General features: G+C 39.8%; 1 protein-coding gene across 1 annotated transcript in view; it reads right to left on the bottom strand.

The window, feature by feature from the left end:
• PKD1L2 (polycystin 1 like 2) overlaps positions 1-26,018 on the bottom strand; it is a 146,053-nt gene that overhangs the window by 58,675 nt on the left and 61,360 nt on the right. Inside the window, 6 exon segments of the mRNA XM_027850359.1 lie at positions 230-429; positions 11,872-12,018; positions 15,826-16,004; positions 19,536-19,637; positions 21,056-21,286; positions 22,506-22,699. Of these exon segments, the coding sequence (XP_027706160.1) occupies positions 230-429; positions 11,872-12,018; positions 15,826-16,004; positions 19,536-19,637; positions 21,056-21,286; positions 22,506-22,699 (1,053 nt within the window).

Raw genomic sequence — 26,018 nt, 5'->3', positions numbered from 1 at the left:
CCCCAATTAGAATGTGAACTTCTTGAGGGCAGGAACCACGTTTCTGTCTTTTCTATGTATCTCCAGCAATTGTCTGGAGATGTACAATGTCTGGAATATAATAAGTGCTTAATTAATGCTTGTTGATGATGCTAATGATGGTTGATAATGAGAAAACATACATAACTGATAGCAATGTTGGCATCTTGAACATCCTCTGGCCCATAGCCCCTATTCAGGCAGGAATTACCTAAGTCCATTTTCTGTTCAGCTGGATCTTTGGGGACACCCCAAAACATGATGCTGGTCAGCATGGTGCAGAGGAGCAGAGAGAAGCAACAGGACACTCTCTGAACTCTTGTAAATGAACTTCGAGGGGAGCGGCTGAAAATTGAATACCAAATGTGTCCATCCTGGAAACCCTTAGAGGTCTTCATGAAAAACAGGTGGCTGTAAGGGAGGAGGTGGAAAAGAGGTTTGAAGGAAGAAAGAAAAGAAAGAAAAGGGGGAGAAAGGAAAAGAAGAAATCATTTCTGGCCCTTGTCTAAATCCCCTTGCCCATTTTCACATGAGATGTTGACCAGTGTGTCTTCCCAGTAAACCTCATCAGTGTTCTTTCTAACTGTTTTAAGATATAAGCAAATGACCATAAAACATAAACAACAGATGCTGAAGATTGAGCATGCTTGAACAGAGCTTAGTACTGGGGTCATATAAAATAGTCAGCCCAGTTCATCTGACCTAGGAGACCTGTGGCTGCTATTGTGTTGCTTGGTTAACTGGGCATGAATCTCATTAATAGCAAGTCACATAAACGACTGTGAACAACACAGCTTTTACCCAGACAGACTATACTTGTTATCTTTCTCTTCTTACTTTGTTAGTTTCCCAGTGTCTATAATTAGTGTCAATGTTGATAGTTTTCCCCATACCACCATCATCCTCATCAACATGCACATTCTATTTGATACTCACATATGTATTGGAACTTATTATCCAGTCATAGGGTCACACACTATGAGAGGTGAAAAAGACCCTAGATGTAATCTGATCAAGTAGTGTCCAAAGTAGGGATCTTGGTTTCCTGGGAGGAAGGGCTTGACCCCAAGGAGCATTTGATCAGCTAATTAGAGGTTAGGAAGATGGGTCACATCATGGGGCTTATCTCGAATACAACTACAGCTACTCTTATTCCCCAATAGTCCTCTAGTCAGTCTTCTCCACAGGCTGTGACAATTCCCAACCTCCCGAATTTGAAAACCATAGTCATCCTTCAGGGAAGTTATTACCTAATTGTTAACTGGGTACCCACAGCAGCTCCTGTTACAATGGTGCTATTGGAAAAACTCCCCTTCCCCCAAAGAACCTCCCTCTTGCCCTTGAGACGACCTGGTGGCTATAGCAGGTACCCCTTAGAGGGTGGGCTCTGTACTCTAGAACAGTAACCAATGAATAAGAGTTCCACCTCACCTGCCCCATGTTCATTTTGGGTGGGACAGAGTGAATCACATAAGATGAACAGGCATGGATGATTTGTGATCTGTATTGCAGATCTCATTACATTATCTTTGCCCCCAAACCACTGCCTTTCAAATTTCTCTGTTTCTACAGAGGACACTGCAATCACCCAGGCCTGCCTCCTTGGTATCATTCTTGACTCCTCACTCTCACTCAACCCACATAGCCAATCAGTTGCCAAACCATATTCTTTTAATTTCTACAACTCATGTATGTCCCCTTTTTTTTAAATCACATAGCTAGGGTTCTAGCTCAGACCCTAATCACTTGCCCCAGTGTACAACAATAGCCTCTTAACGGGCCTTTCTGCTTTGAATCTCTCTCCAATCCTATTTCTCCTCCACACAATTGCCAAAATGATTTCCCTAAAGTTCATGTCTCTTTATGTCACACCCTTCTTCAATAAACCCTAGTGGCTCCCTATTGACTCTAGGACAAAATGTTTATTTTATCCTTTTTAAATTGCTATTTTTGTGTGTTACAACGTACATGACTTTTACTATGGTAGTACCTGTATACAGTTTGTAAATAAGTAAATACACACACGTTAGAGGTGCACGTTCAAATGTTTTTTTGCTGAGAGAGTGCACAATCTGAAAACTCTGGAGACCATTGTTCTAGTCTTGCTCCCTCATTTTACAGATGAGAAGACTCAACCCCAGACAAAGGAAGAAACTAGTTCAAGATCACGTAGTTAACTGTTCTCACCCCCAGTTGGTAGTGCATTTCCCTCTGAAATCACTTTCCAAATACTCAAACCCAGATTTTTGGAGTCTTTTGACTCAGTGTTCTCTCCACTCTATTAAACTTCTTTATGAGAAGTTCTTGTCATGGGGCATGGAGAGCTGGACTTAGATCCAGGACTAAAAATTGCTACTGTATGCTGGTCTGCATTGGCAGAGAGAGTTTTCACATCTAGAGTTCCTTATATCAATGAAATCACAGGTCTAGTTTAACCAAATCAACCAACCTCCAACCAAGTTCCTCCCAGTAACCCAGATTCTTTCGCCCCTAGGCTTTCCCTCCTCTTGCTGATGAGGTTTGTCCAACAAGCCCTCCCACCAGACAAGCCTTTTATGCTTGTTCCACTCAGGGCCCTTCAGGATCTGCTCGCTTGTTAGGGATCCCAATTGCTAGAGAGCTAGAAGAAGTAGGAATTCTGGATGGTGAGGCTAAGGACTTCCCAATGCCCACAGCATAATTTTGAGGAGGGGCAAGTGTCCAGGAAAGAGGAGTGTAGAATAATCCAGGCATCTTGGAGTCAGGAGGCACAAGGACTGGAGTGAAGAGGAAAACGAATAGTGAAATTTATTAGTTAGTGGCTCTCCTGACTCACTTTTACCCTGAGTCAGTTCTGAACACAATATGATTTCAGCATCCAGCAGAAGATACCCCTTTGCCCCTTTCTTTTATTGGATAAACTTCCTCTCTTGGCAAGCCAAGTTCTTCCTTTCAAGGTGAGAGATATACATCAGAAAATGTAAAACATGGGGAGAAAGCCCAGGCTGGGTAGATGAGTAAATTTTAGCCCAAGTGTCAATGATGGTATCAGTTACCTGGTGGGGTGATGGGGTCAGGAGAGTACTGGGAGCTTTAAGCAGGAAGGCAATGAGATAAACATGGAAAATAAACTTTCTTGATGTATATGACCTTGCTTTAGGGAGTATCCAAGCAAGTGACCACCCTCTAGTTTAGGTTCCTATCACCTCCCTCCCAGATTGCTTATTAGAACATTTTCTAACTGGTCTCTGCCTCCAATGTCTAATCCAGCCTTCCTACAACTATCCAAACAATTTTCCAAAGGCTTAGTCTAACCATGTTACACTCCTGCTCACAAAGCTTCAATGGCTCCCCTTTGCCTATAAGGATAAACACAAATTCCTTGGCCTGACACTCAAGGCCCTCTGCAAGCTGGTTCCAAAATAACTTTTCAGAGTCATTTTGCATTATATCTCTTAGTCATTCTGTTCTCAGAACTCAATGTGCTGTACATCACACCTTACCAAGCCTACAACACCCTCCTTCCCTATTTCTTGCTTATTGAGATTCCTCTCTTTCTTTAAGGCCCATTTTGGGAGGTATTTCTTTTATTTAGGACTCCCTGATCTCCCCAATTGGAAATGTTTTCCCCTGCCTTGATATTTAAAAAAATTTTTTAAAAACAGTTTTATTTAGAATTTTGATTTCCAAATTCTTTCCCTCCCTCCTTCCCTTCCCTCCTCTCTGAGCGAGTAAGCAATCAGACATAAGTTACACATGTGCAATTATGTAAAGCATTTCCATATTAGTCATTTTATATAAGAAAACTCAAATAAAAGAAAAAAATGAAAGAAAAAAGTGAAAAATAGCATGCTTCAGTCTTTATGCAATCAATATCCACTCTGGAGGTGGATAGTATGCTTCATCATTAGTCCTTTAGGATTTTCTTTGATCATTGTATTGCTGAGAATAGCCAAGTCATTCACAGGTCTTCATCAAACAATATTGCTGCTTCTGTCTACAATGTTCTCCTGGCTCAGTTCACTTCACTATGCATCAGTTCATGTAAGTCTTTCCAGGTTTTTCTGAAATCATCCTGCTTGTTTTTTCACAAATAATATTTCATTACAATCACAAACCACATCTTGTTTAGCCATTCCCCAATTGGTACATATCCCTTTGATCTCCAATTCTCAACCACCACAAAAAGAGCTGCTATAGCTTTGTACAGATAGGTCCTTTTCCCTTTTTTTGGATGTCTTTGGGATACAGACCTAGTAATGGTATTGCTGGATCAAAGGAGATGTGAAGTTTTATAGCCCTTTGGGCATAGACCTAAATTGTTCTCTAGAATGGTTGGATCAATTTATAACTCCACCAACAATACATTAGTGTCCCAGTTTTCCCATATCTCCTCCAACATCCACCATTTTCCTTTTTTGTCACATTAGCCACTCTGATTACTGTGAAGTGGTACCTCAGAGTTGTTTTAATTTTCATTTCTCTGTGAAGTGAGCAGAACCAGGAGAACACTATACACAGTAACAGCCACAGTGTTCAATGACTAACTTTGACAGACTCATCTCCTCTCAGCAATGCAAGGATCCAAGACAATTCCAAAGGACTTATGGTGGAAAATGCTGTCAATATCCAGAAAAAGAACTGTGGAGACTGAATGCAGATTGAAGCACATTATTTGACCTTTTTTTTTTTTTTTTTTACTTTTTGTTTGTTTGTTTCTTCTTTCTTGTGGTTTCTCTCATTGGTTCTAATTCTTCTTTACAACATGACTAATGTGAAAATAGGTTCAATGTGAATGTATATGTAGAGCCTATATCAGATTGCATGCCATCTTGGAGTGGCGGAGAGGATGGATGGGGAGAAAATTTGGAACTCAAAATCTTATGGAAGTGAATGTTAAAAACTAAAAATAAATAAATAAAATTTTTAAAAATTTCATTTCTCTGATCAATAGTGATTTAGAGCATTTTTCATATGACTATAGATAGCTTTGGTTTCTTCCTCTGAAAATTGCCTATTCATATCCTTTGACCATTTATCAATTGGGGAATGACTTGTATTTTTATAAATTTGACTCAGTTCTCTATATATTTGAGAAATGAAGTCTCTTTATTAGAGATACTTATTGCAAATTTACTCCCTCCAACCCAGTTTTCTGCTTTCCTTATAATTTTGGTTGCATTGGTTTTGTTTGTGCAAAAACGTTTTATTTTATATAATCAAAGTTATCTATTTTACATTTTGTAATTCTCTCTATATTTTCTTTGGCCCTAAATTCTTCCCTTATCTATAAATCTGACAAGTAAACTATCCATGCCCTCTTAATTTGCTTATGGTATCACCTTTTAGGCACAAATCATGTACCCATTTTGACCATATCTTGGTATATGGTGTGAGATGTTAGTTAGAAACCTAGTTTCTGCCGTACTGTTTTCCAGTTTGCCCAACAGTTTTTTGTCCAATAATGAGTTTTTGTTCCAAAAGCTTGGATCTTTGGGTTTATCATATACTAGATTACTATAGTCATTTACTATCATGTAATTTGTACCTAATCTATTCTACTGATACACCACTCTATTTCTTAGCTAGTAGCAGATTGTTTTGATAATTATTGCTTTAAATACAATTTGAAATCTGGAATGGCTAGACCCCCTTCTTTTGCATTTTTTTTCATCTATCCCCTTGATATCATTGAGCTTTTGTTCTTCCAGATGAATTTTGTTATTATTTTTTCTAGCTCTATAAAATAATTTTTGATAGCTTGATTGGTATGGCACTGAAAAAATAGATTAATTTAGGTAGAATTGTCATTTTTATTACATTGGCTCAGCCTATCCATGAGCAATTAATATTTTTCCAATTGTTTAGATCTGACTTTATTTGTGTGAAAAGTGTTTTATAGTTGTGTTTATATAGTTTCTGGGTTTGTCTTGGCAGGTGGGCTCCCAAATATTTTATATTGCCTACAGTTATTTCAAATGAAATTTCTTTTTCTATCTCTTGCTGCTGGACTTTGTTGATAATATATAGAAATGTTGATGATGCACATGGATTTATTTTGTATCCTGCAACTTTGCTAAAGTTGTTAAAAACTTCAAGTAGTTTTTTAGTTCCTTTTCTAAGTAGAACATCATATCATCTGCAGAGTGATATTTGTTTCCTCATTGCCTACTGTCATTCCTTTAATTTCTTTTTCATCTCTTATTGCTATTGCTAACATTTCTAGTGCAATATTAAATAATAGAGGTGATAATGGGCATCCTTGCTTCACCCTGATTCTACTAGGAAGGCTTCTAGCTTATCCCCATTATAGATAACGCTTGCTAATGGTTTTAGATAAATATTATTTACCATTTTAAGGTAAGTTCCATTTGTTCCTGTGCTCTCTAGTGTTTTTAATAGGAATGAATGTTACATTTTGTCAAAGGCTTTTTCTGTATCTATTGAGATAATCATATGATTTCTGTTGGTTTTGTTATTGATATGGTCAATTATGCTAATAGTTTTCCTAATATTGAACCAGCTCTGCATTCCTGGTATAAATCCCACCTGCTCATAATGCATGATCCTTGTGATACATTGCTGTAATCTCTTTTCTAATGTTTTATTTAAAATTTTTCCATCAATATTCATTATGGAAATTGGTCTATTATTTTCTTTCTTTGTTTTGGCTCTTCCTGGTTTGGGTATCAGCACTATATTTCTGTCACAAAGGAATCTGGTAGGACTCCTTTTTTTGTTTATTTTTCCAAATAGTTTATATCATACTGAGATTAATTGTTCTTTAAATGTTGGGTAGAATTTGCTTGTGAATCTATCTGGTCCTGGGGTTTTTTTTCTTAGGAAGTCCATTGATGATTTGTTCAATTTCTTTTTCTAAGATTAAGCTATTTAATTATTTTATTTCTTCATCTGTTAATCTGGGTAATTTATATTTTTATAGATGTTTATCCATTTCATTTAGATTGTCAAATTTATTGGCATATAATTAGGCAAAATAGCTCTTAACAATTGTCTTAATTTCTTCTTCACTGGTGGTGAATTCACCCCTTTCATTTTTGATACTAATAATTTGGTTTTCTTCTTTCCTTTTTTAAATCAAATTAACCAATGGTTTATTTTTTTTTTTAATAAAATCAGCTTCTAGCTTTATTTATTAGTTCAATAGTTTTCTTACTTTCAGTTTTATTAATCTTTCCTTTGATTTTCAGGATTTCCAATTTGGTGTTTAATTGGGGATTTTTACTTTGTTCTTTTTCTAGTTTTTTTGGTTGTGTGCCCAATTCATTGACTTGCTTTTTCTCTATTTTATTAATGTAAGCAATTAGAGATATAAATTTCCCCCTAAGTACCTCTTTGGCTGTATTCTCTACATTCTGGCAGGTTGTCTCATTGTTGTCATTTTCTTTAATGAAATTATCAACTGTTTCTATGATTTGTTCTTTGACCCTCTTGTTTTTTAGGATTAGATTATTTAATTTCCAATTAATTTTTAATCTCTCTATTATCCATTATTGAATGTAATTTTTATTGCATTATGATCTGAAAAGGATGCATTTACTATTTCTGCTTTCCTGCATTCGGTTGTGAGGATTTTATGTCCTAACACAAGGTCAATTTTTGTGTACGTGCCATGTACTGCTAAGAAAAAAGGTATATTCCTTTCTATTCCCATTGAATTTTCTCCAAAGGTCTATCATATGTAACATTTCCAGAATTTTATTTACCTCCTCAACTTCTTTCTTGTTTATTGTTTGGTTACATTTGATCTAGTTCTGAGAGGAGAAAGTTGAGGTCCCCTAGTAGTATAGTTTTATTATCTATTTCCTCCTGTAACTCATTCAGCTTCTTCAGAAATTTAGATGCTATACCATTTGGTGCATATATGTATAGTATTGATATGACTTCATTGTTTATGGTACATTTCAGCAAGATATAGCTTCCTTCTTTATCTTTTTTAACTAGATCTATTTTTGATTTTGTTTTGTCTGAGATCATGATTGCTAGCCCCGCCTTCTTTGCTTCAGCTGAAGCAGGATAGATTCTGCTCCATCCCCTTACCTTCACCCTGTGTGTATCTCTCTACTTCAAATGTGTTTCTTGTAAACAACATATTATAGGATCCTGGTTTTTAATTCATTCTGTTATCCACTTCTGTTTTATGAGAGAGTTCATCCCATTCACATTTATAGTTATGATAACTAACTGTGTATTCCCCTCCATGCTATTTTTCATTTGTTTATCCCTCTCTCTTCTACCCCTCACCCTTTCCCTCCTCACAAGTGTTTTACTTCTGATGACTACCTTCCCCAATATTCCCTCCCTTTTATTACTTCCCCCTCCCCCTTCTATTAGCCAATTTTGATGAGAGCAAGGTTTAAGCTTTGCCTGCTACCCCTGCCCCCTTCATTGCCATCATAATAGTTTTTTCATGCCTCTCTTATATGGGATAATTTACCCCATTCAATCTCCCTCCTCCTTCTTTTTCCAGTGCAATTTTCTTTCTCACCCCTTTATTTTGTTTTTTGGGATATCATCCCATCAAAGTCACTTCATAGCTATACCCTCTGTCTACATATACTCCTTCTAACTGCTCTTATAGTAACAAAGTTGTTAAGAGTTACAAATATTATCTTGCCATTTAGAGATATAAAGTTTAACCTCATTGAATTTCTTATGTTTTCTCTTTCTTATTTCTTTTTTACCTTTTTATGTTTCCCTTGAATCTTGTATTTAGACGTCAAATTTCTTATTCAGCACTGGTCTTTTAATTAGAAATGCTTGAAAGTCTTCTATTTTGTTAAATGTCCATTTTTTCCCTAAAAGATTATATTTGATTTTGCTGAGTAGGTGATTCTTGATTGTAACCCTAACTCATTTGCCTTCTGGTACATCATATTCCAAGCCCTATGGTTCTTTAATGTAGAAACTGCTAAATCCTATGTAATCTTGACTGTACCAATATTTGTATTATTTCTTTTTGGCTGTTTCAAATACTTTCTCCTTGATCTGTGAGTTCAGGAATTTGGCTATGATGTTCCCGGGGGCTTTCATTTTGGGATCTCTTTCAGGTGGTGATCAGTGGATTCTATCAATTTCTATTTTGCCCTCTGGTTCTAATATATCAGGGCAGTTTTCTTTGATAATTTTGTGAAAGATGTTATTCAGGCTTTTTTTTTTTAAAATCATGACTTTCAGGTAGTCTAATAATTCTTATATTTATCTCTCCTGGATCTATTTCCTAGGTCATTTGTTTTTCCAATAAGAAATTTCACATTTTCTTCTATTGTTTTTTCCTTTTTTGATTATGTTTCCTTGTATCTTGATGTCTCGTAGACTCATTCGTTTCCATTTGTTCACTCTAATTTTTAAGGAATTATTTTCTTCAGTGAGCTTTTGTACTTCCTTTTCATTTGGCCAATTCTATTTTTCAGGGAGCTATTTTTTTTCAGTAAATTTTTGTATTTCTTTCTGATGCTATTGACTCTTTTTTTATGATTCTCTTGCATTACTCTCATTTCTTTTCCAATTTTTTCTTCTGCATTTCTAATTTGCTTTTTAAAATCCTTTTTAAAGCTCTTCTAGGAATTCATTTTGTGCCTGAGACAAAATTATATTTTTCTTTCAGGCTTCACATTTAGCCATCTTGACACTATTGTCCTCTTCTAAGTTTATGCCTTAATCCTCCCTATCACCACAGTAACTTTCTATAGTCAAGCTTTTTGTTTGGTTTTTGCTCATTTTTTCTGCCCTTTTTGTGACTTGGTGTCTTTCTGTGAGAGTTGGGCTCTGGTCCTACACTATCCCAAGCTTTTTATGCTGGGGCTCTGGATCTTACTGCTGGCTTTCACTGGGCTTCAGGGCTTAGCTGCTTGATTTCTCTAGAGGGTCAACTTCCCTTCTGGTTTGTGCTGGGAGGTGCAACCTCCATTGGCCTCCCCTGGGTGTGGGGTTTAGCTCCTGGCCTGTCCCAGGGATGGGACCTCGCTGCTGGGTTGCTATGGAAACAGTATCTCTCTGCTGGTAGGTGCCAGGGGCAGATGTTGGGCAGCCCCAGGGGTAAGGTTTTACTAATGAATCAGCATTGGGGTCAAAGCCTCACTGGTGGCTTGTGCTGGGGGTGGAGTCACTGGGGTGGGGCCTTGCTGTGCTGCACAAACTGCTAACTTGCCTAGAGGGCTACTGGCTTGCAAGAGAGCAGGGCCTCCTTGGTGGATTGCCCCAGGCTTGGAGCCTTGCTGCAGGACCCCTATTGTGAGGCCAGGTGCTGCTGCTGCTCTTGGACCAAGCTCCCCTCCCACCCCAGTGAGAGAGACCTTTCCTGCCATGCTGGTAAGCTGTTTCCCTAATCCTAGAACAATTCTGAAGCAGTTTTCTAGTTGTTTGGAGGGGAATTTGGGAGGGCTTTAAAGGGTTCCTTCCTCACTCTGCCATCTTGGCACCAGAAATCTGCCTAGGTATTTTTAAAGCATTTTTTCTGATCTCTCCTCTGCTGCCATCATTACCTACATTGTATCCTATTTTTCAATGGACAAGTCTTATTCCCTCTACAACTCCCACAAACCCCCCAACTGATTGTCAACTTTTGGACAGCAGGGTCCATAGCAGGGTCATCTTTGTATCCCCAGGTCAGTGCCTGATGCACAATAGCTGTTTAATAAATGTTTGTTGAATTGAATGGTGCCCAGAGTACCTTCCCTTCCATGGTGCATGTCCTTTGCTCTTTAGGCTGGCATTCAGCCCAACTGCCTTTCCAGACTGATTTCACATTATGTGTTTGCCAAACACTCTTACTTCTTATTTCCCTCTCCCAGATTTTGTCTGTTCTGTTCTCTCCTGCTCTCTTTCCTCCCCTTCCCTCACTACTCTATATCTACCTAATTCCCATCCACACTTCATGCATGATTCCTGATTTCTCACAGGGATATCACCCTCCTTGGATCTACCACATGGTTTGGCCCTTCTCTGATCCCATGAATTCCTGTACTTTGTTAATGTGTCCACCTATTAGGAATAGAGTAGGCATTATCTTTTATTTTTATTGCTTTTTTTTTTTGCATACAAGAAGCGCTACAAGAAAATCAAATTGAGTTTATGCTCAGAGATATCTCTTTACATTTTCCTGGCATTTAAAGTTTAAAAAAATCTATTAACTAGCAACTCTGTCTCAAAGTTTTTCTTTAAGGTACCACAACACTATATAATCCTGATCAACTCATTTAACCTCTGTGGGATTCAGCTTTCTCATTTGTATGAGAAGGGGTTGGACTAGATGATGGAAGATGCTTCTCCTCTCCATGCACTCCATAGTGCAGTTACACTGGCCTTGTGCTATTGATCACATGTGAGACTCCTATCTGCCCACTCCTTGTATTTGCGCTTGCTAACTCCCATGCCTAGAATGCTTTACCTACTCACCTCCAAATCCTGGCTCCCTTCAAAACTCAGCTCAAATCCCAACTTCTGTAGGAGGCCTTCCCCTCCTCCATTAGTCCCTCCTAACATAATTTTCCATTTACATTGTATATATCTTATATGTACATAGTAATTTGTATATTGTCTCCCCCACAAGAACATGAAATCCTTGAAAATGGGGACTATCATTTTCCTTTCTTTGTATCTCTAGCACTTAGCATAGTGCCTGGTACATAGTACTTAGTAAATGGTACTTACCAATTGACCAACATTCTCTGTCCTATATTTTAAGGCCTACTCCTAGCCCCGACATTCTATGGTTATGATATCCAGTGCATAAGACAATATCACTATATTGTTTCTTTGAGATTTTCAAAGCCACATGGATACTCAATTCTTCTCTATGAGGCATGAACCAAGGTTAACATAGGAATGGAAGGTTTGGGAACTAAGTCTTACCTGAATTGTTTCATATCTTGTTCTGTGGCCACAGGGAACCTCCTGTCTAGGACACAGTCACCAACATCAACGGATAACCAAGAATTACAGAGGAAATACCATTTCTTATCCAATGTTAAATCATGGACTGATACACGGTTGACATACCTGGAAAAGACAGCCAAATTATCAAGGGATCCTGAATGTAATCCTAATGCCTATCAGAACAAGGGTTCTTGGGGCTATACAGAGGGACTTCATTGATTGGTCCAATCCCTGGAAGAAACAATCTTGAAAAAGAGACCAAGAATTTTTTCCTCTATAATTAACATTTAACATTTTGTAGTAAAATTTGGCCACCCACAGGGAATAGTTTATAAAGTGCTTTCACCACAACCCTGTGAGGTGGGAAGTAAAAATATTAGTACCCTCATTTTGCAGATTAGAAAACTGAGACTGAGAGAATCACAGAATCTCATAGTTAGAAAGGACCTCAGACACTATCTAGTCAAACCTTGAATAAGAAGTCCCACTATAACATCAACAAGGATTCATCCAGCCTTCATTTAGTGGGATGGGGTGGGGTGGGGTAAGGAGGAAACCTGGTACCTCCTAAGGAAGCCCATTCATCTTTTGGCTAGCTCTATCATACTCCCCACAATGGCCATTCTAAACCTTCCCATCTCATCTCAAACTTCCTGAACGTTTTCTGGTCCCTTCCTCTCAGCAAAAGACTGTATCTTATACTCTATTCAGAAAATAGAAGTCAGACTTCACAAGGAGCTCCTCCTTCTCTATTGCAAACTTCACAAACTTTCCACATCATCTCCCATTCTCTTCTTAGAATCACAGACTCATGTCTCATTTGTTTTGGACATTATGCCTCTTAATAAAGTTGTTGTCATTGAGCTTGCAGTCCACTAAAACATTCTGAACTTTTTAACAGTAACTCTTATCTAGCCCTGCCTCCCCAACTTTGTACTTTTAAAGTTGATTTTTATTTAACCTTGAGTTGCAGGATTATACAATTCTATCAGATTTTATTTTACTAGATTCAGCCTTCTAGTCTAGCCTATTGGAATCTTTTTAGATTCTTATTCTTTCAACCAACAAAGTATCCTTTCTGGCTTTGTGTTATCAGCATATTTTATAAAAGCTTGTCATCTATACATACCTTCTTTCATCTAAGTAATTGATAAAAATGCTAAATATCACAGAGCTAAAGACAGATCTATGCATTGTTACTGGACCAAAGCCAAGTACTAGTAGCAGATCAAGGACTCAAACCCAGGCCTTCTGAATCCAGAGTCCAACACTCTTTCTACCATATCAACCCCTCTTGATGGCTAAATTTCAACAAGTGTGCTGACATAGAAAGGCCCTCTGAAACTGGCAATTACGTGTTTGGCACTAAGCCAGGGTGCCAACACACTTACTAGGTGACAAATTCTAATCTACTAGTGATCTGGACCACAAAGAACAGGGAAACAGGTCTAGTGTTCCCACACAGGGGATGAAGGCTGAGAGCCTGTTTGACTATTCACCATGGGTGCAAATGACTTTATATCCTCAGACCTATATTTCTGGACCCGCCTACAAATCATAAGAGGGACAAATTTTCCTGCTCTGGTTCTAAACATCCCTTTCTGGTGTCATAAAAAAAGCACTGAACCTTGGGAGTCAGATCATTTAGTCATACCTTTATTTTATTTTATTTCTCCAAGTTAATTTTTATTTTTATTCTGAATTTAACCAAAACCAAATAGAACAGGCATTCGTATACACAATGTAGAAGAGAAAAAATAGGATTGTTTATTCATCCTTTAATTCTACAGACTAGGAAGTTGAAAGTGTTCAAGTGGAGACCCAAGTGCCCTGATTTAGCTCTACAAACCAGAGTTGAACTATGGATAGATGACAACTGAAGACATAGTCTTGGTGCTGGGTGAGAAGACAATAGAATCAGGTAATGTGCCTAAGTTATGGGCACATTGAAGCACATTGGAGCCTCTTTTTCCAGTTCAATTGAAAAATATTAAGAAATAAACAAGAAAACTTTATCAGTATCAAACTTTTTAGGAAATGATGCCCTCCACTGAAATCTGCTTTCTTTCATATAATCCCTTACTTTTAGGAAAGTGTATTTCCTTCAAGAAGGAAAACAAAGGCTCAGGAAAATGAACTAGAAGTGGTTACTAGGTTTAGAAAGAGGAAAAGCTCATCTCTAGTTGAAATCATTGCCTCCACCCTTTCCCAGAAGGTATTAGGGTATTGATCAGAGGGAGATCTCTTTGTCTTATTTCTGTTAACTGCTCTTGACAGGTCATACAGGGATTGTGTGGTTTTAGGAAAAGGATTCTCTATAATTAAGTGACTATTGTTATGGATCGATGAAGTAATATATTAACTTTTACTTTGTTCTGAGTTGTGTAATTATGTTTCATCATGTTGTGAAATGTTCCTATGTTCAAGAATCCCATAAATATTACTTCAAATTTTCTTGGGGAAAGAGAGACATCGGAAGGCATGATGTCAGTTTAGGCAATTGTCTCTTTAAGCAAAGCAATGCTTGAATTAGAATAATAATAATACAATTTACATAGAGTTTTACAATTTGCAATGGGCTTTATATATGTTATTCGATCTTCACAATAACCCTGTGAGGTAGGTGCTATTATTGTTCTCATTTTGTTGTTCAGTTGTTTCAATCATGTCCAACTCTTCGTGATCTTGTTTGCCTCAATTTCCTCATCTGTAAATGAATTGGAGAAGGAAATGGCAAACCACTCTAGTATCTTTGCCAAGAAAATCCTAAATGGGGTCATAAAGAGTCAAACACAACTGAAACGACTGAACAAGAACAACAAACTAAGGCACAGAGTTTAAGTGAATTGAACAAGGGTACATAGCTCCTAAGTATCTGAGGCAGGATTTGAACTCAGATCTTCCTAACTCCATAACCTATACTCTATCATGCCACCTAACTGCCTAAATAATGATAAATTGATAAAAATTATTTCTGGCAGACTTGTGCCTACAACATAGAGCACAATATTAATAGTTTTTTTTTACCTTCTACATTTCTTAGGAACCCATTGGACTCACTCTCCCATGAAGTCCCTTCCCACTCTGATCATGTGATGTTTACATCTTAGTTGGTGCCAAGACTCCTATATAAGCCTCCTTTCTAACTGCCCCCCGCTTTCATTTCTTATCCACACAATCCAAATTCCCCTTCCCTGGATTTGTTTCCCTGTTTGTAAAATGAAGGGATTGTATTGTATTATCTCACCTTTTATGTTATACATTCGTCCCAGGTCTGGAAATTGACGTTCAATGACTCCTTCTAGCTCTGCCATTCTATGTTTGAAGGCCCCTCCCACCTCTGGCATTCTATATCCTATGTTCTGAAGTCATAAGATCATAGACTTAGAATTGGAAGGAATCTTGCAGGTCATTTAGGACAACCTCCTCATTTTAAGGGTAAGGAACCTGAGACCCAGAGAGATTAGATTACTTGACCAAAGTCACACAGGTGGTAAGGGACAGAGCTGGACAATTGGCTCCAAATCTAGCATTCCTTCCATTACACTAATTGGCCATCTCCCCAGTACTTTGTGGCCAGCACAGAGGTCAGGAGGGATATCAGGAATGTTTGCCTTTCTACATTCATAACCACAGCATCTATAACCATGAACCTGGCCCCTTTAGGCCTATATAGGAAAAAGAATAAAAGAATGTTATGAATACCCTGAAGTGCTTTCAACTTAGGCCTTGAGACTTCAGACTATTATCTCATTTAGTCTTTTAGTGTCTGTGGGAGGTAAAAGTTGTGATCTTTACAGTAGATATTATCCCCATTTTGTGGATAGGAAAACTTGGGAACAAAGTCAAATGGCAGAGACAAGGTCTCTTGACTTTTTGCCCACTCATTCTGCTTGACTCCTTGGCTCTGGCTACCCTGCATGAGCTTACCAGGATGGCCTGTCTCCAGAGTTGTCATGCCACAGTCGGATGCTCTGCAGTTCCCCAAGTGGAAAGAGAGTAGCCAGCAAGAAAACATCCACACCCCCTCGCTCAAAGACTGGGGTATCTGGGTCTGATAAATGGTGAGGCTCACTTTCTCCTTCCAGCCCATAAAGGGTGACTGTCACCTGAAATGATAACAAATCCAAATTCAGGTTCTCTAATAATATGTTTGAGGTCCTTGAGGTGACAAGGCTTGCTCTTTGCACTACTTTACAAATGATAACAAATTTGGGCTGAGTCATCCACCTCTCAACCAAGCATCCTTGGACCAAAGACACAGATTGATGAGATGGCAGGGAACAGAGCCAAGGAAACAATCCCTATTAGAGGTGAAACTTGGGCTGATCTTCAACTTCCCAATAGTATCATTTGCTACAAACCTGCTAGCCAACAGGTTCTTTCTAATAGTCATCTTAGAGATTGATCCCTTAGATAATGACCTTAAATGTGAATGCAGAGAGATTCTGCTTGAGACTATCTCACATTGTCTCTTTGTGTATTCTCTCCCCCATTAGGATATTAGCTTCTTAAGGACAGGGACTGTTTTTGCTTTTGTTAAACATCACAGAACTAAAGACAGATCCATGCGTTGTCATTTGACCAAGGTCAAATACAAGTAGTACCAGAGCCAGAACTCAAATCCAATATCCCTAACAGTTAGTACATACATAGTAGATATTCAATAAATGTTTGTTGATTGATTAAATTTGATCCTAAAATCTCCACCTCTCCTATCATCTCAAACTCACCTTGTCTGAAACTGAACTCATCTTCACTTTACCTCCAAACCTTTCCTTCTTTCCAACTTCCTCATTTCTACTGATAGCATTACCTTTCTGCTGTTCACACTGACTTGTACCTCAGAGTCATCTTTGACTTTTACCTTTCCCTCACTCTACATACCTAATCAATAGCAGATTCTAACCAATAATCAGTAACCAGATTTTATAGATTCTTCCTCCCAAAGTCTCAAGCAACCATCACTTTTTCTCTGTAAATTGTGCCACCTAGGCAGGAGTTGAACTCCTGCCTAGACTGTGATACCTTCTTACTTGCCACTAGTATCTACTAGATGGAGTATACCTGCTCTGATTATCTTACTGAAGTTACCTTCAGAAACCTTCAATGGTTTCCCATTTCTGGCTCTTTACAAATAAATTCCTTAACTTGGCATTAAGGCCTTTATAAACTGTCACCAATCTTTGCAGCCTTCCCTCCCACCATTCATTCCCCTATGATGAACCCTGTTTCTGCATTCCTAAACTGGTCTCTTCACTATCCTTTGAACACGTCTTGTGTTTTCAGGCCTCTGCTGTCATGGACCTTCTCAAACACACTTACTGGTAATTAAGCTATTGCCAGTGATATCACTTGCACCCTTAGCCCTAGGTCCACTTACACATCTTGGGTGTGGAGACCACAGACAGCTCAGTAATTTGTCATCTGATCAGAGAGTTCCCATTACTGCTCCCAAATACTAACTGAAATCACTCAGTTAACCTAAAAGCATTTATTAAATACTAACTTTTTTCCAGGCACTGTGCTAAATGCTGGAGATACAAAGAAAAGCAAAAAATAGTTCCTGACCTCCAGGAGCTTACATTTTAATGAACAGTGTGGGTAAAGAACAACAGCCTAGACTCTCATGTGCAAACTCATTTAACTTCGGGGCTCGGGTAGAGCTAGGATATGTCAATTTCTGCCCCTGCCCTGGTACTCATTCTCTCTTAGGCATGCAGAATGCTTGCTGTGGTTCTCCGCTACCAGTCACCTCCTCATCCTCTCCCAAACACATGCTCATCCCTCCTCCTCTGGATTCTGCAGATTCACTCCAGGAGGGCCCTTTGTGAACATTTCCACACTGACTTCACACGCTCAAGGGGCTTGTATCTACCATGCTGACTTCTAACAATGTGCATCAAGGCTATGTCTTGACTCTCCCTAAATATTCCAGGGGTGATAAGTTGTTACATGTAGTTATGTACTTCTGTAGCCTTGGGTACACAGCTCAACTCCTTCCCTGCCCCATCCCATTTTCAGTTAAACTCTATTATCTGCCCTTTTGGTTATATCATTCACTCCACTTCATATGTCTTTGTTTCACCTCTCTGCCTATTGTAATCCTTCAAAGCTCAGATCAGGTGCTCTATCCCCTATGAAGCCTTTCCTCACTACCCCAACTAGAAGTGATAATCTCCCCATTTAGCTCTAGGTCCTACTGTTTTATCAATAAATGCTCTCCTGCATGCTTGCCTCCTGCAGCTAGGTGGATAGAGTGTCTGCCTGGAGTCAGGAAAACTCATCTTCCTGAATTCAAATCTGGCCTCAGACATTTACTTGCTGCGTGACCCTGGGCAAATCACCTAACTCTATTTGCCTCAGTTTCCTTATGTGTAAAATGAGCTGGAGAACAAAATGGCAAACCAACCACTTCAGTGTCTTTGCCAAGAAAACCCCAAACGGAGTCACAAAAAGTCAGACACAACAACAACAACGACAACAACAACAACACTTACGTCTATATTTCACCTCTGCAAGTAGATTGTAAGCTCTAAAAGAACAGTTGTATATTCACATTCTTCATAGCATTTAGCATAGGATATGCACATAGTAGATATTCAATTAAACATATTCAATAAATACGTATTGATTGGTATGGAGTTTTATAGAAATTAAGTATGAAGGATCCTATTGTATCTGGGCAATTAAATAATAAATATATTATAAAACTAATGTATTTATTATATCATAAAATATGTTGTATATTATAAAATTATATAATAAAAGTATAATAAATCATATATAGCACTTTAAGCCAATCATCTCGGTAGGCAGAGAATGCAAGTATTATTAGCCCCATTTTACAGGTGGGGAAGCAAAGATTTAGAGTTGAAGTGGCTTGCTCATGGTCAAATAGCTAAAAGGCATCAGAGCCAGGAGTCAAACCCACATCTTCTGACTGAGCCGAACACACTTTGTACTATCTACAACTGTTTCTTTCAACTTTATGTTATCAGAATAATAGTAATAGCTCACATTTTCACAGCACTTTAAGGTTTTCAGAGTACTTTCCAAACCCCTGAGTTCACACCCCTTGAGGGCAGGGATTGTATTTCATTTTTGTCTTTGAATGTCCAGTTCCTAGCCTAGTTTCTGGCACAATATAGTCACTTAATGCTTGCTGAATTAACCTAAATTCCTTACAATAACTCTTTGAGAAAGGTAGGACAGGTATTCTTCTCCCTGTTTTATAGATGAGGAAACTGAGGCCAAGAGAGCTGAAGGTACTTGCCAATGATCATACCACTAGAAAACATCAGAGCTTAGTCTTAAACCCAGATTTTCTGATTCTATGTTCAGTGACCTTTCCACTACACCCCACTGTGGTATTGATAATTTAAAATTAGGATAGGGAAAGGCATCTGGACCTTAGAACTACTATATAAATACTATTCTTTGTGTTTTGTGCCACAACTTCACTTCTTTCCCTTAGGGATGAGCTTGTTTGTCAGTTCTTAATCCTGTGATTTCTATTTTAGACTCAAAGAGACATCACAGTTATGGACATACAAGTGCTGTCTCCTGGGTTGGGCTACTCTGATGCATAGTTAAACTGGGATGAGTTTTCCATCCAACCCCATGCAAGGCCCTTTTACCTTGGAGGTGGTAGCTGCTCCCCGTCGGTGGCCAGTAAAGACTGTCACCAGGTAATGGTACTGGGCAAAGGGATCATTGTCCGCTAGCACTGTGATCTTCACCTGGATGGGAGTCGGGTGTTATTAAAGCATTTACTGAGCAGTGCCAATGCCAGTACCACTATAGTCAGAGAGGGGTAAGTCATCTCTCCCTATTGGTGGTAGGAGGGCCTGGCAGAGCTGGCAGGCCCCCTCAGCTTTAGGACAGCAGCAGAGCTGGGACCCAAATTCACACCTTCTGACTCTGAGACCAATGCTTCGGATCAGTGAAGCTCAGAACTGGGATGACCTCAGAGGTCATTCAGTGTAATCCACACCCAAACAAGAATCCTTCTAAAACATCCCTGACAAACAGCCATTTAGCCTCAGCCTAAAGACCTCCAGGGAAGGGGTACCCACACTGCCTTCTAGTGTTTTCAGGAATCTTGACTGGTCCATAGCCAAACATTTTCACATCTCTGATGTCTTTTATAGCTTCATAATAGCCCTGTGAGATAGACAAGGCAAATGCGATCCTTATTTTATAGAAAAGGAGACTAAAGCCTAGAGAAGTTAAGGATCTTGCCAGAGGTCACCCAGTTAGTTAAGTGGTCCACTGGATTAGAAAACAAGTTTGCTGATTCCCAGCTTGTGTTCTTTTGTCCCAGATTACCAAGCAGGCTCACAGAGGATGGTCAAAAGAAGGAATCACCCTGTTCTTCTAATTAATATCAGTAATGATAATAGTTCATATTTCTATAATTTTTAATTTGTGAAAATTGCTTTGCATATATTATCTCATTTGAGCCTTACAGTTACCTTTTGAGGTAGTAGGTGCTATTATTATCCCCATTTTACAGATGTGCAAAATGAGGTTCAGAGAGGTTAAGTGATTTGCCCAAGGTCTTAGCTAATAGCTGTCTGGTATGGGATTTCAATCCAGAGCTTCCTGATTCCAGATCCACTGTCAGTCAATAGGCATTTATTAAGCACTCACTGTGTACTCGCCTGGGCCATTATACCACACTGCCTCTCCCCTAATCATGGAATCTCAGGTCTGGACAGGACTCCACTAAACTCCTTGTTTAGTCAGGATCCTGGGATCTGTGACCTTGTCTAGTCACCAGTCATTTATTAAGCACTTACTATGTGTCAAACACTGTGATAAGTGCTGAGGATACAAACGCAAGCAAAAAAAAAAAAGAGTCTTTGCCCTCAAGAAGCTTACATTCTAATGTGAGAAGACCAAAAAAAAAATTGAAAAGCACAGGGGTAGTGGGGAAAGAAAAGTTACTCCACATTGCACAGTGTCACAGTTCCTACCTATTGCACAAATCCTCTTAATACCACTCCTGAAAAGTGTTCACCCAGACCTATTTGAACATTTCCATTAATGGAGAATTCATTCCCTCTTAAAGCAGCCCAATCTATTATTAGATAAACTTGATTGTTAGAAAGCTCTCCCTGGTGTGGAGTTGAAACCTCCCTCCCAGGTCACTTACCTTGGCATTGTCCTGAATGTCTTTCCTCCTTGCCCAGAAAGCTACCATCACATACACCACACAGAGGCAGCCCACAGTGGTCACAACCACAGGATTATCCACAAAGGTGCCAAAGAGCTCAGCCGTTTGGCTCACGTCAACAATGTTAGGCATCACAAAGAAGGTGCTTCCAAAGAAGGTGAGATGGTTGCAGAGGCAGTGGGTGCTGTAAAGGGTAGTCTGGGAACCCACCTAAAAGCAACCCCCCCAAAGCACTTCATTAATGGGATGAGATCACAAATTTAAAGCTATAAGGTACCTCAGAGGTCAATTAGTTCATTTTCCTCATTTTGCAGAGGGGCCTCAGACACTATTTCCAACATTTTTGGTTTGGGGATCTCATTTCTGAGCTGAATGACATGGGTTCAATTTGACTTTGATGGAGAAAGGAAAATCTATTAATGCTGTAGTGAGATGGTCAGGGGTCAATTTGTCCATGTGTCTGAGGGATGTTTCTTTTCTGACAGAATGTTAACTACCCAGGATGGGATCAGGGGTCTCTTGCTAGAGTGGTGCTGGGCATAGGTAGAAGAGCTTTTTAAACCTTAAGATAGATCCCAAGGGAATTGGGGCATTTTGCTTTTATAGGACCTGCATTCTCAAGATTGGTGAGAATATTTTCCACTCAGCTACCTTTCAGTATTCTGGATATGGGGGATCACAGGGACATATATCTAGAAATAGAAGGGACCACAGAGTTTCATCTAGCCTAACTCCCTCATTTTACAAGTGAGGAAACTGAGGCCCAGAGTGGTGAAAAGACTTTCCTAAAGATCACACAGGTAGTAAAATAGTAAAATCTTAAGGGATGTCAGATTGCTTGGTATGTGGTGAGATGAAGGCTTCAATTTGGGGAAAATTCTGCAGGCCATACATTCAGTCATTCTACCCAGGGAAAGACCTACTCTCAGCCTCTCCACAAGCCCCCTCTAATCAGGTTATAGTCTCTGAGATTGGAGCAGAGACCCTAGCACTGGGTTGGTAAATGTGCAGAAGAAAATTTGGACAGGTCGTGAGCTTCAGCCTATTGCTAGTATAGGTTTTTGTCCCTGCCCCTGTTCCTGACCCCCAGTCAGTTGCTGCCTCCTTCATCTTCCTATGGGATTTAGATGGTCTAGAAGTTATCAGCTAAATGATGGGGAAACAGGTTCAGTTCTCTAGGGGATGGGTTGCTCCACAGCAATTGTACCCTAGTGGGCCATCAGTAATGTTGGCTACCCATCCAACCTATCTTGAAACCTATCTTACTTAGCCTATGATGTATACAAGGCAGGCTTTCACATCAAAGCCAACTATGGTACAATGAAAGTCTATGAAGCCTTGATTCACTAACTCCCAGTGAGTTAGACATCATAAGGGTTTGAAGAAACCAAGTGACAATCTGGGCATACCTTTTTCCCACTTCGCTCACCTGGCACCCGTCGCCTCTCCAGTCCTCCTGGAGCTCATCCCAGAATACACACTGGGAAATGAAGCATGTGACACTAACAGTGACATCGCGATGGGCTGTTGGATCCAGTTCAGGTACAGGAATCACTTTCACGTAATAGGTTCCTTCTCCAAAAGGCAGCTCTTCAGCACTTAGGATCCAGGTGGCCAGCTTACCTGAAGGGGACCATTTCAGTGGAGGGTCAGCCTGGTGAGAATTTCTAAGAGTAGGCTTTATACAAGAAAGGATGCTTGTTTGTATAGAAAAAGGTACTGGAAGTGATACAAGACATAAAATCCCAAATCAAGGTCTAAACCTAGAAAAGGGAGAAGTAGTCACCTGAAACTCTATAAGGCACATCCTCTATCTCCCTGCCCCTACAAAAAGCTTTGATTAGACATAAGTGGGAATATGCCCAAGAGCTCAAACCCTAGCATGCAGTGATACTCAGATTTTTGTGCTTAGAAGTAGGCAGGGAGCATTCATCTCCATGTAGAGGGAGACAGACTCCCTGATCACAGGGGTGAGGGGAATGGGAAGGAGGATGTTCATTTCCCTACTTAGTCTAGCAGGGCTCCCACCACCCTGACCCTCTACAACTGAAAAAGTCAATTTAGCTTTTTCTTGCACTACCACAGGGATTGAGGGCTCTATTTTTCTACTTTGTCCCAGGAAATTTCCTTTGCTTCACTAATCCCTTAAGTCTGTACCCAGGAGAAGGGGAAGGTCTACTGGACAATTCCTTGGAGGCTTCTTGGCCATCAGAGCAAAAGACTTGTACATGAAGTCCATACCGACAGGAAAGAGGAGACAAAGAGTGTGTTGTGTAGACTCCTGAATAGATATGCCCTACAGCCTGATCTCACCACCACCACCACCAACTTGGACATATTGAATCTGAGGTGATAGGAGGAATTTCAGGTAGACGTGACCCGCAAGGAGATGGAAATTGGGGTCTAGAGTTTCTCATGAATGGATATACAGATTAGAGGTGGTACTAGTTGAAATTGTTGGAGTAGGTTGGAAAGCTAAGGGAAAAGAGTATTGAGAGAGAGAGTGGAACAGAGAAAAGAGCCATGGACAACTAGATTTGTAGGACAGGAGAAGAATGTGTTGCCAGCAAATTCAATTCAATTCTATTCAATAAACATTTATTAAGCGCCTACTATGTGCCAGGTACTATGCTAAGTACTGATATTTTAGTTGGGACTTAAAGGAAACCAGGGAAGTCAGTAGTTGGAGCAGTGGAAGAAGAGCATTCCAGGTATGGGAGATAGCCAAAGAAAATGCTGAGGATGGAGTGTCTTGTTTATGGAACAGCCAGAAGGCCAGTGTCACTGGATTGAAGAAGGTATGTTGGGGCAGCAAGGTATAATAAGACTGGAAAGGTAGGAGTGGGCTGGGTTATAAAGAGCTTTGAATGCCAACAGGGCATTTTGTATTTGCTCCTTGGGGCAATAGGCAGTCACTGGAGTTTATTGAGTAGAGGGATGACATGTTCAAACCAAAATTTTAGGAAAATCACTTTAGCGGCTGAATGGAGAATAGAATGGAGTAGGGAGACAAAAGAGGCAGGCAGACTCACCAGCAAGCTATTGTAGTAATTGAGGCATGAGGTGATGAGGGCCTGCACTAGAGTGGTGGTGGTGTCAGAGGAGAGAAAGAGGCATATTTATGAGATGCTGCAAAAGTGAAATCAACAGGCCTTGGCAACAGCTTAGGTATGGCAGGGTAAGAGTTAGTGAGCAATCTAAGGAAACTTCTAGGTTGCGAGCCTGAGGGACTGGGAAGATGGTGTTGCCCTCTCCAGTAGTAGGTAAGGTAGAAGGGGTGGGGGAAGATTTAGGGGGAAAGATAATGACTTCTGTTTTAGACATATTGTGTGTAAGTTGTCTACTGGATATTCATTCAGTTTGAGATGTCTGAAAGGCAGTTGGAGATATGAGATTGGAGGTCAGTAGAGAGGATGAGCAGGAAAGGTAGATTTGAGAATCATCAGTATAAAGATGGTAATTAAATCCATGGGAACTGATGAGATCACCAAAAGAAGAAGTATAGAGGGAAGAGAAAAGAGGACCCAAAACAGAACCCCAAGGGGCACCTACAGTTAGAGGATGTGATCTGGAGGAGAATCCAGCAAAGGAGACAGAGAAGGAGTGATCAGATAGGTAGGAGAAGAACCAAGAGAGTAGTGTCCTGAAAACTAAAGAGAAGAGAGTATCAAGGAGAAGAGAGTGATCAACAGTCAAAGGATGCAGAGAGGTCAAGGAGAATGAGGATTGAGAAAAGAACATTGGATTTGGCAATCAGGAGATCATTAGGAGCTTTGGAGAGAGCAGTTTTGGTGGAATGATAAGGTCAGAAACTGATTATAGGGGTTAAGAAGAGAATGTGAGGAGAAAAGGTGGAGGTACATATTATTTACGGACTTTCTGAGGAGTTTAGCTACAAAGGGCAGAAGAGATATGGAATGATAATTATCAGGATTGGAAATCAAGTGAGGGTTTTTTCAGGATAGGGGAGATATGGATATGTTTGTAGGCAGTAGGAAATGAGCCAGTAGATAGGAAGAGATTGAAAATAAGTGAAAGAATGGGGATGACAGAGGGGGAAATCTGTCCGAGGAGACAGATGGAATAGGATCACTTGAACAAGTAGAGGGGTTAGCCTTGGTAAGGAGTAAGGCCACTGCATCATCTGAGATAAGGGTGAAGAAAGAGAAAATGGCAGAAGGCACCTGAGTGACAGGAGATGAAGAAGAGGGGATAAGAGGGAGCTCACAGAGGATGGCCTCAATTTTTTTCTGTGAAATATGAGGCAAGGTTCTCAGGTGAGAGAGTAGGGGGAGGGGGAGCCATCAGAGGTTTAAGGAGGAATTGAAAAGGTTTGGAAGAACCACTGTGGAAACTGGGGCAGTGAGTTCATAAGGTAGTAAGATTGCCTAACAGCAGTGAGTGCCCAGTTGAGGTTATGTTACAGAAGTCAGAACAGGTGCATGATTTTCTCTACCTTCATTCAGCAGCACGTGTGTAGGCACAAAGGTGACAAAAGGTGGTAATGATCCCAGGTTGAGACTGGGATCACTCAGCAAAATGATAAGGGACTAGGGATTCAAGAGTGCAGGACAGAAGACTGAGAAGGAATAGCGAGAGAGGTAGGATGAGAACCATGAGAGCACAATATCATAGAAGCCAAGAATCAAGAAAGAATCATGAAGGAAAGGTGTTGTCTATGCACTCACTCAGTATAGGATACAAAGCTGGACACATGGTAGATGGTCAATGAGGCAGAGGCAATACTGTCTACAAAGACAATGACATGGTGGCTATTAAAATGCTATGTAAATGTAAATACTAGTAAAATGCTATGTGCCTAGGAGCAGCTGGGATTCAATTCCACACATATATTGGTGTGATGATTGATCTAAATTCTAGCTCTGCTCACAGGGGGTGAATTGGTAACGCTGTCCCCTCTGGGTAGCAAATAGCTTCAAGT

This window comes from Vombatus ursinus, unplaced genomic scaffold (genome assembly GCF_900497805.2).
Source record: "Vombatus ursinus unplaced genomic scaffold, bare-nosed wombat genome assembly UNPS02009062.1, whole genome shotgun sequence".
NCBI lineage: Eukaryota > Metazoa > Chordata > Mammalia > Diprotodontia > Vombatidae > Vombatus > Vombatus ursinus.
Note: the sequence above shows the minus strand (reverse complement) of the source record. Positions and strands in the feature narration are given on the sequence as shown.